General features: G+C 43.0%; 1 protein-coding gene across 1 annotated transcript; it reads right to left on the bottom strand.

Moving 5' to 3' along the window:
- Positions 1 to 10,018: 10,018 nt before the first annotated feature.
- LOC122922023 (tyrosinase-like) lies at positions 10,019 to 18,606 on the bottom strand. Its single transcript, XM_044272426.1, has 4 exons — positions 17,809 to 18,606; positions 14,883 to 15,096; positions 13,055 to 13,196; positions 10,019 to 10,341 (listed from the first exon to the last, which is right to left on the bottom strand). The coding sequence occupies exons 1-4, from the start codon at positions 18,604 to 18,606 to the stop codon at positions 10,161 to 10,163; spliced, it is 1,335 nt and encodes a 444-aa protein (XP_044128361.1). The 3' UTR covers positions 10,019 to 10,160.
- Between the last annotated feature and the right edge of the window lie 855 nt (positions 18,607 to 19,461).

Raw genomic sequence — 19,461 nt, forward strand, 5'->3', positions numbered from 1 at the left:
CTTATATAATAGAAACCACCCAAAAATGACCCCATTCTAGAAACTACACCCCTCAAGATATTAAAAACTGATTTACAAACGTCGTTAACCCTTTAGGTGTTCCAAAAGAATTAATGGAAAATAGAGATACAATTTCAAAATTTCTCTTTTTTGGCAGATTTTCCATTTTAATATTTTTTTTCCAGTTACAAAGCAAGGGTTAACAGCCAAACAAAACTCAATATTTATGGCCCTGATTCTGTAGTTTACAGAAACACCCCATGTGTGGTTGTAAACTGCTGTACGGGCACACGGCAGGGCATAGAAGGAAAGGAATGCCATAGAGTTTTTGGAAGACAGATTTTGCTGGACTGGTTTTTTGACACCATGTCCCATTTGAAGCCCCCCGGATGCACCCCTAGATTAGAAATTTCAAAAAAAGATCCCATTTTAGAAACTATGGGATAGGGTGGCAGTTTTCTTGGTACTAGTTTAGAGTACATATGATTTTTGGTTGCTCTATATTACACTTTTTGTGAGGCAAGGTAACAAGAAATAGCTGTTTTGGCACATTTTTTTTGTAATTTACAACATTCACCTGAATCCGTTGTCACGGATGCGGCGATACCTAATATGTATACTTTTACACAAAAATATATTTTTTAAAACAAAAAAAAATCATGTTTTAGTGTCTCCATAGTCTGAGAGCCATAGCTTTTTCAGTTCTTGGGAGATTATCTTAGGTAGGGTCTCATTTTTTGTGGGATGAGATGATGGTTTGATTGGCACTATTTTGGGGTGCATATGACATTTTGATCGCTTGCTATTACACTTTTTTGTGATGCAAGGTGACAAAAAATAGCTTTTTTACACTGTTTAAATTTTTTTATTTTCACTGTGTTCATCTCAGGGGTTAGGTCATGTGATATGTTTATAGAGCAGGTTATTACAGACACGGCGATACCGAATATGTATACTTTTTTAAATTTACTTAAGTTTTACACAATAACAGCTTTTTTAAAAGAAAAAAATGATGTTTTAGTGTCTCTATATTCTGAGCCATAGTTTTTTGTTTTTGTTTTTTGGGTGATTGTCTTAGGTAGGGGCTCAGTTTTATGCAGGATGAGTTGACTGTTAGATTGGTATTGTTTTCGTGGGCATATGCTTTTTTGATCGCTTACTGTTGTACTTTTTATGATGTAAGGGGACAAAAAATATTGTTTATTTAGCACAGTTTTTTTTATTTTTTAAGGTGTTGTAATCTGAGGGGCTAGATCATGTGATATGTTTATTGAGCCGGTCGATACGGACGCGGCAATACCTAATATAATGTCTTTTTTCCCCTATTTTTTTACCAATTTTTTTTACTTTATTTGGGGGAAATTACGTGTTTTTTTTACTTGAAACTTTTAATTTTTTGGGGGGGGAAACCTTTATTTTTTTCAACTTTTTTTTTTTGTCCCACTTTGAGACTTTAACTTTTGGGGTCTGATCCCCTTTACAATGCATTCCAATACTTCTGTATTGGAATGCATTGGCTGTATGAGTAATGCAGTGTGTATTACTCATACAGCTTCCGGCCTGTGAGATCCAGGGGGCTGGATCTCACAGGCTCTCCACCGGAAGGCAGCACCAATGCCTCAGGAAGGCATCGCGCTGCCTTCCATGCCATCGGGTACCCCCTACAGTCCAGGGACCCGATGGCGCCACATCATAAAAAAACGCAGGTCTGAAACACCCCCCCCCCCCCGCGCATTGTCCCCGGGTGCCTGCTCAATGATTAGAGCAAACACCCAGTTCCAATCAACCGCCCTCCGCGCTGCGGTGATCGGAAATACATAGGACATGCAGGTACACCCGATGTCCCAAACAGGTTAAGGGGTTCTATATACCTTCCACAAATACTGCTTTTCTATAGGGACTTTGCCTGTAATTTTCAAAATGACCCTGTGACAGAGGAAAAGGCAGGCCATTCTGCAGGGGTCATAGGGGTCAGGCAGATGCACCAGGCCGGAGCCTAAGTGGGAAGTTGCAGAAGGTGCGTGCGATTACTTCAAAGGACGCACCAGAGTTGGTTGAGTGGCTCACTCAGCCTTCCACTTCTGCACCTTCCTCATCCTCTGTATCAGCACCCTCCTCACATTCTGCTGTGTGTACCCCCAAAGACACCACTACCACCACCATAGCCCCTCCACTCGACTCAGAGGAATTATTTTCCCATCCATTCCCAGACCTTACAGATGCGCAGCCATTCTTGGCATTGGATGAGGAAGGGAAGGTAGCAAGGGCTACCACCCAGGGGTCTGATGACAATACCCAGATCAGCCTGAAGACTGAGGTCCCCACTGTTGCTGCCAACTCCAAGATCTCTAATGTCAGTGGTGGTGAAGGTGACGATGATGATGTGTCTATGGACGTCATGTGGGTGCCCACAAGAGAGGAATAGGAGGGGAGTTCAGAAGGATAGACGGAGCAGTAGATAGGGAGGAGAAGGAGAAGCAGGCAGAACTCACAGTGCACAGGAGGCAAAAAGCAGACTGCAAATGTAACTGGAGCGAGCCATCCACCATGCACGGTCACATCTGGTGCTCCCAGGACGCCGGCATATGGCTCCACAGTGTGGGCTATTTTTAACGTGCCATTTTCAGCCTGTGCTGTCAATGCATAAGTCGCGGTAAGACCAACACTCTCACCTAGGGATGACCACCTTAAGAAGGCAGCTGGCCTCCGATCACTGAGCCCAGTGGGAGCAACACCGTCAGAACCCACAAAGCCACACTCCTGGCGCTCCACATCCTGCCTCTTCTCCTTCTCCACTCTCATCCCATTTTTTCCTCCAATCCACCTTCCACCGTGCCGCTGCGTTCATCTGGCAAAAGGCAGGCTTCCGTGGCCTAAATGTTCAAACGTAAAAAGTTGACGCCGGATAACCCTCTTGCCCAACAGCTGACTGCCGGCTTGTCGGAACTGCTAGCCCGCCAACTACTGCCATATAAACTGGTGGATTCGGAGGCCTTTAGAAAATTTGTGGCCATTGGCACACCGCAATGGAAGGTCTCCAGAAGGGAATATTTCTCCCAGAAGGGCATCCCAGAGCTATATGGCCATGTTCAGCAGCAAGTGAATGCATCTCTGGCACACAGTGTCGGTGCCAAGATACATCTGACCACTAGTGTTGAGCGCGAATATTCGAATTGCGAATTTTTTTCTCGAATATCGCAATTTCGAGATTTCGCGAATATTTAGAATATCGTTCTATATATTCGCGAATTCGAATATTCGTTTTTTTTTTTTATTATTAAATATTTTTCTTTCCCACTTCTCTAAAGTTGTTCTTACCTGTCCTTTGGATTCCTGGCTTCCTGGCTGCTCCAGTCAGTGGCGTTTTCAACTTACTGCTATATTCCATATTAGCTAAATTACAATCTAATCTATATGTGTATTTTACGAAATTTCGCAAATTGCGATGCGAATAATATAACACGAAATAATCGCATGAAGATTTCAATTTAGCACTGCTATATTCCATATTCTAGCCTAATATGGAATATAGCTGTGCTAAGTTAGCACTGCTATATTCCATACTAGGCTAGAATATGGAATATAGCAGTGCTAAATTGAAATCTTCATGCGATTATTTCGTGTTATATTACTCGCATCGCAATTTCGACTTTTGCAAATGTTCTTAATATTGCTCTAACTTCGTCTTTTAGAATATTACGAATATTCTAAAAGACGAAGTTAGAGCAATATTACGAAATTTCGTAAAATACACATATAGATTGTAATTTAGCTTATATAGTGCTATAATCCCTTTTTTTTTCCTCTAATTTTTTTTGCCTCTTCTGAATTTAAGTTTTGTAAAATATGTACACTATTAAAAAATATTACTATAGCAGTATATTAGCTTAAATACAATCTATGTGTATTTTACGAAATTTCGTAATATTGCTCTAACTTCGTCTTTTAGAAATTTCGTAATATTCTAAGAGACGAAGTTAGAGCAAATCACGAAATTTCGTAAAATACACATATTAGCCTAGCCATAGTCAATTAGCATAGGAACGTTGCCTTATACTATCAAGATAAATAATCGCAATACGCGAAAAAATAAATTCGTATATTATTCGCGATAATTTGAATAATTACGAATATTCGATTTCGACGAATATAACACGAATATTCATTCGAATATTCGCGAAATATCGCGAAATCGAATATGGCACCTCCCGCTCATCACTACTGACCACAGACACGTGGTCTAGCAAACACGGGCAGGTGGGGTACATAACTTTTACTGCCCACTGGGTGAACCATCTGACGGCTGTCAAGCATGCAACCCTTGGCACCCGTGTGGATTTGGTCTTACTGCCAAGGATTGCATGCTGGCCTGCATCTTCTCCTCCTACTACTCCATCCTCCGTCTCCTCCTCGGCTGACTCCTCCTCTTCCACTGCTACCGCCTCTTCAGCTGCACCCCACCAGCTCCCCAGAATATATTCCATGTGCTAGGTGAGACATTGCCATGCTGTGATGTGACTTTTGTGCTGGGAAGCCAAGAGCCACACCGGTCTTGCACTCCTTTCAGCTCTGCAGGCCAATCAGTGGCTAACCCTGCTTAATTTGACAGTTGGTAAAGTTGTGTGCGACAACTGTGCCAACCTGCTGAGCACGCTGAAACGGTGCAAAATTACACGTCCTGAACTTAGTCCTGCAGTGATTCGTTGCCAAATCCCCCGGGTCCAGGACGTCTTGCGGCCGCTAACGACAAATAGCTGTATGAACTCTGCACCAGGACAGGTTCTGGGGAGCTTGGTTTTCTTTCACCACGCCAGTGGCTGTTCATGTGCGATGAATGCAGACTTCTGCGGCCATTTGATGAGATCACCAAACTTTCTGCAGCGTGCATTGCATCGTGTCATTGGTCAAGCCGTTGAGGAGCAGGAGCAGGAAGATAAGGAAGTCGCATTGCTGAATGAATTCCCAGGGAGGCTACTCCATCTGAGACAAGTCAGCAGGAGCAAGAAGAGCAGGCTTTGAGGGAGGGGGACTTTAAACTTTTCTGGGATCCCTGGTGTTGTCCGTGGATGGGGGGAGGAGACAGAGGATGACATTCTCCTGGGCGATGAGCAGGAGCTAAGTGGCTCCACCATTTCCAATTTAGTGCAAAGAGGGGTCTTCATGCTCCAGTGTTTGAAGAGGGACCCCCGTATAAAAAGCATAAAGGGCAAGGGCCAGAACTGGGTGGCAACATACTTAGACCCCCTGCACAAACACAAAATGGCGGACATGTTACCAGCATCACAGAGGGCTGTCAGAATTCAGCATTTCTGAGGCCTTGCTGTGAGACATGCTGCATTCTGCTGTTGCGGGCGCTGGCAGAGGAATTTCCACCCACAGAAAAACAGTTGCGGGTACCAATCGACAGCGCATGCAAGAAGAGAGCGGTTTCAAGATGTGTTGGTCACTTCGGATATGAGATCATTCTTTCAGCCCACCCATTGACAGCCGTCGTCCGGATCCAGCCTCAGAGAACGCCTAGACCGACAGGTGTCTGACTACATTGGGTTAACAATCAATGTGGATGCTCTGAGAAGCGAGAAACCCCTTGACTACTGGGTGTGCAGGCTTGACCTGTGGCCAGAGCTGGCACAATTTACCATGGAACTCTTGGCTTGCCCCTCGTCAAGTGTCCTGTCCGAAATGACGTTAAGCGCAGCAGGGGGGATCGTGACCAATAAGCGCACTCGCCTAGCTCACAACAGTGTGGAATACCTCACATTTCTGAAAATGAATGAGGCAAGGATCTCTGAGGAATTCAACATAATCACTTGATGTTTTCTGTCCGGTGAATTAATAATTTTTGGGGCCTGTTGTCCACTGGCCTGCAGTAAAATTGATATCCAATGACCGTCTAATATACCTCCAGCCACATAATCACTTAAACTTTTATGTACTGTGAATGCATGATTTTTGGGGCCTGTACTCTAACTGGCCAACAGTAAAATTGTTATACAGTGACCGCCTAATGTACCTCCAGCCACATTATCAATTGTTCTTTTCTGTCCGGTGAATAAATCATTTTTGGGGCCTGTAATCCACTGGCCTGCAGTAAAATTGATATCCATTGACTGTCAAATATACCTCCAGCCATATAATCACTTTTTTTCTGTACGGTGAATGCCTAATTGTTGGGGCCTCTGAGGAATTTAACACCTGTGACGGCCACGTGTTATCGAATTTCACCTATTATCATTTGGGGTTTATTCAAGAGGTGGGATTTCGTTAGCCATGTTTTTAATCCAATTTCATATTTTTAGTTATTTTAAACATATGTATTTGACATATATTTGTACTGGCCTGCAGTACAATTGATATCCAATGACCGTCTAATATACATCCAGCCACATAATCACTTGTTCTTTTCTGTACATTGAATGAATAATTTTTGGGGCCTGTACTCCACTGGCCTGAATTAAAATTGTTATCCAATGACCATCTAATATACCTCCAGCCACATAATCACTTGATGTTTTCTGTCTGGTGAATGCCTAATGTTTGGGGCCTGTACTTTCTTGGCCTAAAATAAAAATGTTCTAGGTTCCAGGAGAATACATTTTAACAGTTTCCCTTTAAGACACATAAAAATGGCCCCTGATTTAAAATACATATTTTTTGTGGAAATTTTTGCCATTGATCCGCCTTTGGTATGTCACTGTCAATGTTGTGGGACGATTTGTGCATTACTAGTAAGTATTTGGTGGCTGCAAATATGACCTGAAGGTTTTTCAGGTTCGCCTGCCATAAAAGTGAATGGGGTCCGCCGCAAAATTAGCGGTTCGCGAAAATTTGATCGGGTTCGCCCGATCGCGTTCACGCAGCATGCCGGCCGATGTTCGTCCATCACTATATTTTTGTACATAAAAGCAGTATTCTAGTAGCTATATTCTTGTACATAAAAGCAGTATTATAGTAGTTATATTCTTGTACATAGGAGGCAGTATTATAGTAGTTATATTCTTGTACATAGGAGGCAGTATTATAGTAGTTATATTCTTGTACATAGGAGCAGTATTATAGTAGTTATATTCTTGTACATAGGAGGCAGTATTATAGTAGTTATATTCTTGTACATAGGAGGCAGTATTATAGTAGTTATATTCTTGTACATAGGAGGCAGTATTATAGTAGTTATATTCTTGTGCATAGGAGCAGTATTATAGTAGTTATATTCTTGTACATAGGAGGCAGTATTATAGTAGTTATATTCTTGTACATAGGAGGCAGTATTATAGTAGTTATATTCTTGTACATAGGAGCAGTATTATAGTAGTTATATTCTTGTCCATAGGAGGCAGTATTATAGTAGTTATATTCTTGTACATAGGAGCAGTATTATAGTAGTTATATTCCTGCCCATTATAAATGATGCATTTATCCAGTGACATATAGCAGATACAATGGAAATAATAAGCTCTAGATTATATTTATATCGTTTTCAGTGTTCATAAAATGTCGCTATCATGGCAAATGCATTTTTTATATAAAACTATAAAGAAGTCTGAAAAATTTGCCTGTATTTTAACACTATATTGGTGTCTACTGACTTGTAATTTTACCAATATGACTTCAGCAGCATTCATTGACAGGTCACAATCTCACTGGTGTTTCACTGTTCTGATGGATATTACCTATAGGGAATGTCTCCAAAGAGGCAAATTCATTAAAGGAATTTATGACTTTTTGCTGCATCTAGTGCTACAGTTTGCTCAGCACAGAGTGTTTCAGGAGGAGTGTGCTGATCGTATGGGGGCAGTAAGTGGTCTTCTGATATGATGGCATAAGTGAGGACAGGATGGCATCAGATGTGTTCTAGTTTGCGGAGGGGAGTCAGGTGGAAAGTCACATCATGAGTGTTATAGTGTGTAAGGTTTCGAGTGTGTATTTTAGATGATGACACACTCACAGAATGAGATGTACATGGTGTAAGATGCAGGGTCTCACAAAGACTTAATCATTTAATTCAATTTTTATTGTAGTTAAATTACAGCTTAATTTATAGTATAATTGAAATTTTTATTATAATTTACAGACAACGTATAATTACCAATCAACAATTCTATCACTTTATAATCGGCTTTAGTCACATAGCACCAAACTGACCACCATCTGGCAACATTTTGCAGTGCTAATCAACATCCACAATAGTTTGAGCTCTGTTGGGGGTAGTTGTTGCAGTTGTCTCAGACAGTTACCCTGGGTACATAGAGTAGAATGACATTCAGCAGGGCTGTCTGCTGCCTACATTAGATACAAATTAATTGCACAACTGCTGGTAATCTCACTTAGGCCGCTTTTACTCGGTCAGTGTTTGATCAGTGATTTTCATCAAGTCAAAACCAGGTGCAGGTCAAAATCACAGAACAAGAGCAAATTCTTGCTTTACACCTTATGTCTGTGGAGGCTTCACTCCTGGATTTGGATCACAATCATTGAAGGAAGGAAATTGCTGATTAAACACTGACTGTGTGAAAGCAGCCTAGGTATAAATATATTGTAGATAAGGGTTCATAGAGGTCAAGGGGAGTATAGTAGCAATCAACAGGGGCACCCCTCGCTGGTTCCTGTTCATCACACAGCACCCCCCCCCCCCCCCCCACGTGCTTCTTTACCCCTATCTCCATCCCTTGTAGGAAAATAGGAGTGATTGTCCCTTAGTCAGTCAGACGAAGGGACCAAGTTGATATAAAGCACCCACTCTCCATATGCCCCATACCTGTGGACACTACATAAAGGAAGAGGCAGGACAGATACAATGTAACTGCCGATATTTACAAAACACACCACAATTAGGATGATTGCAGTGACCTCTGGAGAGGGGGGGGGGGGCACTCCTCTATGGTATCTGGGGAAATGGCAACCATTGTCCCCTCATCTACTTAATGTAACCGAGAAGGTAAAATCCATTATCCAAGCCATCTGTGACCAGACGATCATGAGCAGTCATAATAGGACAGCGCAGCCTCATTAACCCTAGTGTAATCCCAGCATTCTCATTGTTTCTAATATCCGTATAGAGACTATAACTCCCATCAGACTGGGGATAATCGTATTGCAATCTGGCCAACTTCTGTAGTGGGAAGCTAAAATCAGACATCAGAAAATGATAGCTAGAGGTAGATGCACGTGCAATGTGATCTGTAGACTGCATACAGATATATGATTAATTTATATATATTATAATGTGATATTACTTCGGACCATCTTGTGGTTCTTTAGAAGCGCTTGCCTTGTTTTCTTGCGCCCTCCTGCAAGTTTAACTGCACCTATTATATGATTGACTTTCCTCCTCCACTTAAAACTTCTGTTCTTCGGCTTCTTAAATGGGTATTATTCCCATTCTCAGCCATTTGTCACCGCAGTCGGAATACCCTTCCTCTGATTTGCTCTAGTCACATCTGAAGCTGCGTTCAAATTTCTAAATCTTTTCACTAGCATGCACAGCTCCAGCAGATTATTATGGGACAAGTATATCATATCAGCCATAGCTATAGGGGATGCAGAAGCAGGAGAAGCACCTAGGTCCTGACGCGTGAGTAGGCACAAAGGCTTCTCTGCCACATTACAAGACACCAGTATTAAAAATGGCATGTGGGGTCGGGACCCTGGTACTGACTTGTAGTAGGTCCCAGGAGCTTACCTTTTAGGTCAGGCTGTTAAATCTGGGACCTGGAGTGAACCCTATATCTCCAGCAATGCAGTACAATACATAGACACTGAACCAGAAGGGGACTACTTTGGGGTATGAACCTGAATTGCTAGAACTAGCAGAATTATGAATGCAGCTCTGGATGTGCCTAAAATATAAGACACAATGAGACAAATTAGTACATAATATGCAAAGCAAAGATTAATAATACTCACTTTCCAAAATGCAAAGTGGGACTCATCATGGAAGAAGTTGTGTTCATAGTGACACAGGAGCAGAGGACGAGTCCCTGCATAAGAAGACTAATTACCAATAATTAAAAACTGGGCGACCACCATCCTTAAAATGCTCATCTATCCCAGGAGCAGGACATATGGCAGCAGAAGGGAGGATACAGTAACAGTAAAACTTACAAGAAGGCAAGAACAACACAGAGCATTGCTACAAAGACATTCACTTTAAGGGGGATACCTTACATCCCCTGATACTCAGAGTACATGTATCCCAGCTCAGTAGAACTACTCAGAAAATCCTTGTTCCTATAACATGGAAAGTAAGGGGTGGAGCATTCATCGGGGCCCTGTCCGAGCTCATCAGTCTCTGGGTAGTCGGCTGAGGTCGCTTTATATATCTGCAGCCATGCTTGAAATATCCTGAAAGACGATGGTAAAAATTTTACTCAACTGTTGCAAATATTACATGTGAGCTTCAAAGACCAGTCTAATGAATATCCAGCTTAAGCATCAATCAATGAAAAGCTCTGCAACTTTCTAATATACTGTGTTTTAATTCATCACCATCTCTGCTTGCTGGCAGTGAGTGGAGAGTGAGATGAGGTCACTTAGCAATAGTGGATCATAATAGGAGGGGTGTGGGTTGCCCAATGTGACCAAAGATGCAGTATGATGAACAACAATGTTTTCTTCTTCTTCTTCTTCTTTTTTTTTTTTTTTTTGCTGTAGAAGGACCTGCACATGGTCATGTGACCTCAGCAGGTCCTCAAGTCCAGAGTCAAGGGCAGCAAGAAGGCAGAGGAGAAAAGTGTTTGTTAGTTGCATGTGGTAAGTGTAAGGGTTCTGTATAAGTTTAGGGGTCTGCACAGTGACGTAGCTATCGGGGAAGCAGCTCAGAAGGGGCCCGGGAGCAGTCACTGTACTTCATCACCCCGGGCCTCTGTCAGAGAAGCGGACTTCTCCTGCATCGGGTCCAGAGTCCTGCACTTGCACCTCTGTCACTGACATGACATTAGTGACATTGCTCTGCCTCTTCCCCTCCTCAGTTCTGATGATGGACAGTGACCAGCATCAGGACGGTCCAATGTGGGTGGAGCTAGCGTATACCCGCCCCCTTTCCTACCTGCGATTCCTGCTGCCTGAACCTTCCCTGCCCAGCATGCTGAAGATCATTTGGATTGCCACATCTGCACCAGTGATGTGAATGGCTGTGGAACTGGGGTTATATTCAGCTTTCCCAGACTGTGCACATGTGACCTGCAGTACGGTTGGAAAGTTACGTGAATTATATCATGAGATGTCATCCAGCTTCCCTGCTATCCTGCATGGCACAAGTGCAGAGGCATTAAAGTATGGGAGAGACGCACAGCAGGAAAAGCTAGGTGTCTATATATATGTGTTGTATATGTGTGCGTCCATGTATGAGGTGACTGTGTGTATGACTGCGACCATGTATGTGGAGAGCGCGTGAATGACTGTGTCCATGTATGTGGAGAGTGCGTCCATGTATGTGGAGAGTGCGTGTATGACTGCGTCCATGTATGTGGAGAGTGCGTGCATGACTGCGTCCATGTATGTGGAGAGTGTGTGTATGACTACGTCCATGTATGTGTAGAGTGCATGTATGACTGTGTCCATGTATGTGGAGAGTGCGTGCATGACTGCGTCCATGTATGTGGAGAGTGCATGTATGACTACGTCCATGTATGTGTAGAGTGTGTCCATGTATGTGAAGAGTGCGTGTATGACTACGTCCATGTATGTGTAGAGTGCATGTATGACTGTGTCCATGTATGTGGAGAGTGCGTGTATGACTGCGTCCATGTATGTGGAGAGTGCGTGCATGACTGCGTCCATGTACGTGGAGAGTGCATGTATGACTGTGTCCATGTATGTGAAGAGTGCGTGTATGACTGCGTCCATGTATGTGGAGAGTGCATGTATGATTACGTCCATGTATGTGTAGAGTGTGTCCATGTACGTGGAAAGTGTGTGTATGACTGCGTCCATGTATGTGGAGATGCGTGTATGACTGCGTCCATGTATGTGGAGAGTGCGTGTATGACTGCGTCCATGTATGTGGAGAGTGCGTGCATGACTGCGTCCATGTACGTGGAGAGTGCATGTATGACTGCGTCCATGTATGTGGAGAGTGCATGTATGATTACGTCCATGTATGTGTAGAGTGTGTCCATGTACGTGGAAAGTGTGTGTATGACTGCGTCCATGTATGTGGAGATGCGTGTATGACTGCATCCATGGCTGCGGTATGAAAGGTACAGAGGATAAAATACTTGTGGATATGTAGAGGTAAATCAGACATGTCTATCACTATTGCAGCGCAGGATTTAAAGGGGTTGAGTTGAATATAAACTCCGGCAGCAACTGTAAATGTTAATAAAAGAACAATAAAGTCGTATTTAAAATGAGATGCAAATAAATATATAAATAAATACAGTAAATAAAAAGTCAAAATAGCCATATGAGAGGGGTTTGCACAGGAGGAGGGGGTTTGTGAAGAAGTGTGTAAGTGTGTGTGTGTGGGGGGGGGGGGGACCCTGTACAAACATTTGCTGTGGGGCCCAGTCAGTTCTAGCTACGCCTCTGGGTCTGCATATAGGAGGTTTGGGATAAAATGTATTTAGGGGGTCTGTGTCTCTATGTAGAGGGTTTAGGGGTCAGTATTTGGTGGTTTGGTTGGGGGATGTTCTGAGGTCTGTATTTTCTTAGGGGGTCTGGGATTCTGGGAGTCATTATATATGAGGTCTGCATTTCTTTTAGGGGTTTGGGTCTGGGTCTGTATTTAGAGTGTCTGGTTTGGGGTGGGGTGAGGAGGGTCTGTCTTTATTTAGGGGGTCTGTTTTGGGGACTTATTTGTTTAGGGGATCTGGGGGGTCTGTATTTGAGAGCAGCCCAAGGACTATGGTCACTAAGCATTGACTGCTCTGAAACACTGTAACAAACTACAACTGTATGAGCAGGACTATAGTACGAGATGTGTATTGTGTTCAGTAGCCATCAAATGGTCAACATTTACAGTATCCAACTTGTCACAGCCTCTGCCCTGTATCTGTCCCTGGGAAAGCTGGGTGACTACTAATATGGCCGCCACTACATCTTTATGGGAACTTACTTGTCAATGAAGCAGTGATGCAGCAGGAATATGGGGTCGTTGGCGGAGATGGGGACCTGAGACATCGTTCCCCCAAAATAAAGGTGAACCGCGTTGTGCATAGTGTGCTCCAGTGTTATCCCATCCGATGGTCTCAGAAAACCTACAAAATGGATCAAACCGGCAGAGAGTGAGCAATCTCATGTAGGGTAAGGCTACTTTCACACTAGCATTTTTCTTTTCCGTCATAGAGTTTCGTCCTCGGGGCTCTATACCGGAAAATAACTGATCAGTTTTATCCTAATGCATTCTGAATGGAGAGAAATCTGTTCAGGATGCATCAGGACGTGTTCAGTCTTTTTGACTGTTCAGGACGGAGATAATACCGCAGCATGCTACTGTTTTATCACCGGCCCAAAAAACTGAAGACTTGCCTGAATGCCGGTCCAGCCTTCCGGTCTGCGCATGTGCAGACCGAAGAAAAAGTGAAAAAAAAAAATGCTGAATCAGTTTTTCCAGATGACACCGGAAAGACAGATCCGGCATTTCGAAGCATTTTTCAGACTGATTAGGATCCTGAACAGTCTTAGGCCCCTTTCACACGGGCGAGTATTCCGCGCGGATGCGATGCGCAGAGTTGAACGCATTGCACCCGCACTGAATCCCGACCCATTCATTTCTATGGGGCTGTGCACATGAGCGGTGATTTTCACGCATCACTTGTGTGTTGCGTGAAAATCGCAGCATGCTCCTCTTTGTGCGTTTTTCACACAACGCAGGCCCCATAGAAGTGCGGATGCGGTGCGATTTTGAAGCACGGTTGCTAGGAGACGATCGGGATGGAGACCCGATCATTATTATTTTCCCTTATAACGTGGTTATAAGGGAAAATAATAGCATTCTGAATACAGAATGCTTAGTACAATAGCGCTGGAGGGGTTAAAAACTAATAATAATAACTTAACTCCCCTTAGTCCACTTGATCGCGCAGCCGGCATCTTGTCTGTCTCCTTTCCTGAACAGGACCTGTGGTGACGTCACTCCGGTCATCACATGTTCCATCACATGATCTTTTACCATGGTAATGGATCATGTGATGACCGGAGTGATGTCACCACAGGTCCTGTTCAGCAAAGGAGACAGAAGAGATGCCGGGCTAGGCAATCAATTGGACTAAGGTGAGTTAAATTATTATTATTATTTCTTTTTAACCCCTCCAGCGCTATTGTACTCTGCATTCTGTATTCAGAATACTATTATTTTCCCTTATAACCATGTTATAAGGGAAAATAATACAATCTACAGAACACCGATCCCAAACCTGAACTGCTGTGAAGAAGTTCGGGTTTGGGTACCAAACATGCGCGATTTTTCTCAGGCGAGTGCAAAACGCATTACAATGTTTTGCACTCGTGCTGAAAAATCGCGGGTGTTCCCGCAACGCACCCGCACATTTTCCCGCAACGCCCGTCTGAAAGAAGCCTTACAGATGCCATCAGTTGGCAAACATTTTGCCGGATCACTCTGCCACAAATGTGAAAGTAGCCTAAGCCCTACATGTCACATTATTTAGGTTATATATAGGGGGTGCAGTGATAGATGGGCCGAGGGGGGTCAAATGGGTCCAAAGGCATGCCCCAGGAAATTGAGATCAGCGCTGCTGTTTGCAGTGCTCTGCAGAAATGGGCAGGTTGCCTTTTTGCCTGCAGCACTTGCATACAAGGTACAAGGAAAACAGCACCTAAGTCTCAGCTTCCAGTACCAGCCCCCTATTCCTCAGTATAACATGAAGATAAACAGGACACTGCTCTCAGATCCTGGCAACTTATGGTAACAGATGATGACCTACCTTCTAAAGCGTTCCGGAAGCTCCTCTCTGCACTAGCATCGTAGGGGAATGTATCGAAGTCTGTCCATTTCAGGGTGTCCTCTACATCCTGGAAGGTGGGGAGATTTTTGATATGGGGATCTGAACCCGGCTTCCTGTGGAGTCTCTCCATCTGGCACTGGTCCCCAGCAGTTTGGCAATAGGCATCAGCATAATTGTACCCGCTGCAAATAGACTGAAGTGGAGGGATACAGTATTAGCCTTTCCATGAAGTGGGGGGAGGGTGGGGAACAGAACACTAAAGTGGGGATGGGGGGGGGGGGGGGGGGCAGGACTACCGTAAACTTAAATTCAATTTCCACATATAAATTGTATTAACTTTTGATTATATTTCTTATACTGATTTTGATCCATCTTATACTCCAATCACATCCAAAGCTGCCTGCAAATTACTGGGTCTCTCCATTCACACATACAGAGGCAGCAGACCATTATGGAGCAAGTATATTATATCAGAAATGAGCATACAACAGCTATAGAATGTGCACAGCAGGTCTGGTTACCTGAGGGACCCCACAGCCAAGTATTACGATGGGGGCACTATATAGAACAGCTCTACTGTAAACTTGAATTTAATTTCATCTGCTTCATGTCTTCTACTCTAGTCACATCCAAAGCTGCCTGCAACTTACTGAATCTCTCCAGTAGATAATTAAGGCATGAGTACATTACATAAGACTGGAGAATATAGTGGCTATAGAGAGTGTAGGAGTAAAGCCCGGGTCATAGCTGTGGGGCCCCTTCGCCACATAAGAAAACCCCAGTATGGGCATGAGGGTCCTATACAGAACAGCTCTCCCATAAACTTCAGTAAAACGTAAACATTGTATTTAGTTTTGCAAATACATTGCTTATTTATCTTGTATTGTTTGATCTGCTTCATGTCTTATACTCTAGTCACATCTAAAGCTGCAAGCACATTACTGAATCTCTCCATTCACATACACTACGTGCAGAATTATTAGGCAAATGAGTATTTTGACCACATCATCCTCTTTCTGCATGTTGTCTTACTCCAAGCTGTATAGGCTCGAAAGCCTACTACCAATTAAGCATATTAGGTGATGTGCATCTCTGTAATGAGAAGGGGTGTGGTCTAATGACATCAACACCCTATATCAGGTGTGCATAATTATTAGGCAACTTCCTTTCCTTTGGCAAAATGGGTCAAAAGAAGGACTTGACAGGCTCAGAAAAGTCATAAATAGTGAGATATCTTGCAGAGGGATGCAGCACTCTTAAAATTGCAAAGCTTCTGAAGCGTGATCATCGAACAATCAAGCGTTTCATTCAAAATAGTCAACAGGGTCGCAAGAAGCGTGTGGAAAAACCAAGGCGCAAAATAACTGCCCATCAACTGAGAAAAGTCAAGCGTGCAGCTGCCAAGATGCCACTTGCCACCAGTTTGGCCATATTTCAGAGCTGCAACATCACTGGAGTGCCCAAAAGCACAAGGTGTGCAATACTCAGAGACATGGCCAAGGTAAGAAAGGCTGAAAGACGACCACCACTGAACAAGACACACAAGCTGAAACGTCAAGACTGGGCCAAGAAATATCTCAAGACTGATTTTTCTAAGGTTTTATGGACTGATGAAATGAGAGTGAGTCTTGATGGGCCAGATGGATGGGCCCGATGGCTGGATTGGTAAAGGGCAGAGAGCTCCAGTCCGACTCAGACGCCAGCAAGGTGGAGGTGGAGTACTGGTTTGGGCTGGTATCATCAAAGATGAGCTTGTGGGGCCTTTATGGTTGAGGATGGAGTCAAGCTCAACTCCCAGTCCTACTGCCAGTTTCTGGAAGACACCTTCTTCAAGCAGTGGTACAGGAAGAAGTCTGCAAGGTAAGAAAAACATGATTTTCATGCAGGACAATGCTCCATCACACGCATCCAAGTACTCCACAGCGTGGCTGGCAAGAAAGGGTATAAAAGAAGAAAATCTAATGACATGGCCTCCTTGTTCACCTGATCTGAACCCCATTGAGAACCTGTGGTCCATCATCAAATGTGAGATTTACAAGGAGGGAAAACAGTCCACCTCTCTGAACAGTGTCTGGGAGGCTGTGGTTGCTGATGCACGCAATGTTGATGGTGAACAGATCAAAACACTGACAGAATCCATGGATGGCAGGCTTCTGAGTGTCCTTGCAAAGAAAGGTGGCTATATTGGTCACTGATTTGTTTTTGTTTTGTTTTTGAATGTCAGAAATGTATATTTGTGAATGTTGAGATGTTATATTGGTTTCACTGGTAAAAATAAATAATTGAAATGGGTATATATTTGTTTTTTGTTAAGTTGCCTAATAATTATGCACAGTAATAGTCACCTGCACACACAGATATCCCCCTAAAATAGCTAAAACTAAAAACAAACTAAAAACTACTTCCAAAAATATTCTGCTTTGATATTAATGAGTTTTTTGGGTTCATTGAGAACATGGTTGTTGTTCAATAATAAAATTAATCCTCAAAAATACAACTTGCCTAATAATTCTGCACTCCCTGTACAGAGCTGCAGCAAATCATTAGGGGACAAGTGTAAGCTATATGAGGGGCAGATCTAGGAGTAGCACTCGTGTCTTGTTTCCTGCAGAGACCCTAAGACTCCTCGGGCACATAAAAAGACCCTAATATTATAAACGGGGCACAGTAGGAATGAATTTTACATGAAGCCTCAGGAGTTACACTTCTTCTGTCAACATCATCTGGGGTACGGTGTGAACCCCACATCACCCACAATGCAATGCAGCAGAGCATTATTTGCAACACCTAGACACTGAACCAGCAGGGGGTGCTGCAGTGAAGTATACATTTCAATTGCTTGAAGAACTGTGAATGCAGCTCTGGAGGCATCCGGAGACAAGATGGCAATAAGATTACTACTCACTTTCCAAAATGCGAAGTGGGAGTCATCGTCCAGGAAACCTTGTGCATTGCTTGCGCCAAGAAATTCATTGGTGCAGATGGAGCAGTTATTTTCTCCTCTCCAGTCATAGTAAGGTATGGTGAAATCTTCATCACCCGTCAGGCGCCGAATTTCCCCCTCAATGAACACGAGACCCAAACGATGCCAGCCGGGGAAGGCCGGACCCTGATGAGCGTAGCTTCTGCTAAAATCAAATGTGCCGTTGAGTAGAATGGGCTTCATGGAGTAATAATGGATCCAGGCAAAGACATCGTAAATGGAGGCGTTAACGAAGTGGTACGTGTCCCGGAGGTGTCTGTCCCCCGTGGACAGGATAACAAAGTCGTCACTTTTTGTGGTTTTGGCCAACGCTAAGTAACTAAAAAACCTCTTCCTTTCCAGAAACGAGAGCTGGCGGATCTCTCTCCGGAACACACATTTTTTTTTGCGATCGCACTTGTCGCCGTAGTAGCCATATTTACACTGGCCGCAGTTGAAGCCGCTGTAATTTCTGAAGCATTGACAAGTTCTGTCGTAGTAAAAACGTGGCCAATCTAATCGGTCATCGTAAAAATCGCGAACTCGGCGGGCGCCCAGGTGCGTAAAAACCACACCTTCTCTGCACTGTCCACGTCCAGATCGTGATCCACAAGGGCTTTGATCTTTCCACAGTGGGCAGCAAGTCTTTGTCTGAAGAGCTGCACTTGTCGTACATAACCTCGGGAACTGACAGTAGACCGCGCCCAGGAAGAGCGCGAAAAATGTACACAGCGTAAACATGGCCTCCAGAGCTAACAGTCACCCCCTGATAGAGAAGAAGAAAAATAATACGAATATTACACCTAATACATACATTACACCAAAGATGTTACAATCATAAGTTACTACACAAAGCTAATTTTTTTCTCCATGGAAGGCAGTATTATAGTAGTTATATTCTTGTCCATAGGAGCAGTATTATAGTAGTTATATTCTTGTACATAGGAGGCAGTATTATAGTAGTTATATTCTTGTACACAGGAGCAGTATTATAGTAGTTATATTCTTGTCCATAGGAGCAGTATTATAGTAGTTATATTCTTGTACATAGGAGCAGTATTATAGTAGTTATATTCTTTTACATATGAGCAGTATTATAGTAGACTTATTCTTGTACATTGGAGCAGAATTATAATAGTTATATTCTTGTACATAGGAGGCAGTATTAAAGTAGTTATATCCTTGTACATAGGAGTAGTATTATAGTGGTTATATTCTTGTACATAGGAGTAGTATTATAGAAGTTATATTCTTGTACATAGGAGCAGAATTATAGTAGACATATTCTTGTAATAGGAGGCAGTATTATAGTAGTTACATTCTTGTAGATAGATGACTGCATTATAGTAGTTATATTCTTGTACATAGGAGTCAGTATTATAGTAGTTATATTCTTGTACGTATTAGGCAGTATTATAGTAGTTATATTTTTGTACATAGGAGCAGTTTTATAGTAGTTATATCCTTGTACATAGGAGCAGTATTATAGTAGTTATATTCTTGTACATAGGAGGCAGTATTATAGTAGTTATATTCTTGTACATAGGAGCAGTATTTTATAGTAGTTATACTCTTGTACATAGGAACAGAATTATA

This window comes from Bufo gargarizans, chromosome 11, assembly GCF_014858855.1.
Source record: "Bufo gargarizans isolate SCDJY-AF-19 chromosome 11, ASM1485885v1, whole genome shotgun sequence".
NCBI lineage: Eukaryota > Metazoa > Chordata > Amphibia > Anura > Bufonidae > Bufo > Bufo gargarizans.

Bases quoted from the DNA above. Each gene is read 5' to 3' on its own strand.
- LOC122922023 (XM_044272426.1), bottom strand. From the start codon at position 18,606: ATGTTTACGCTGTGTACATTTTTCGCGCTCTTCCTGGGCGCGGTCTAC. The intron at 15,097-17,808 runs GTGAGTAGTAAT...CCTCCACTTCAG, and splicing joins CCCACTTCGCATTTTGGAAA to TCTATTTGCAGCGGGTACAA. The intron at 13,197-14,882 runs GTAGGTCATCAT...TCCATTTTGTAG, and splicing joins CTTCCGGAACGCTTTAGAAG to GTTTTCTGAGACCATCGGAT.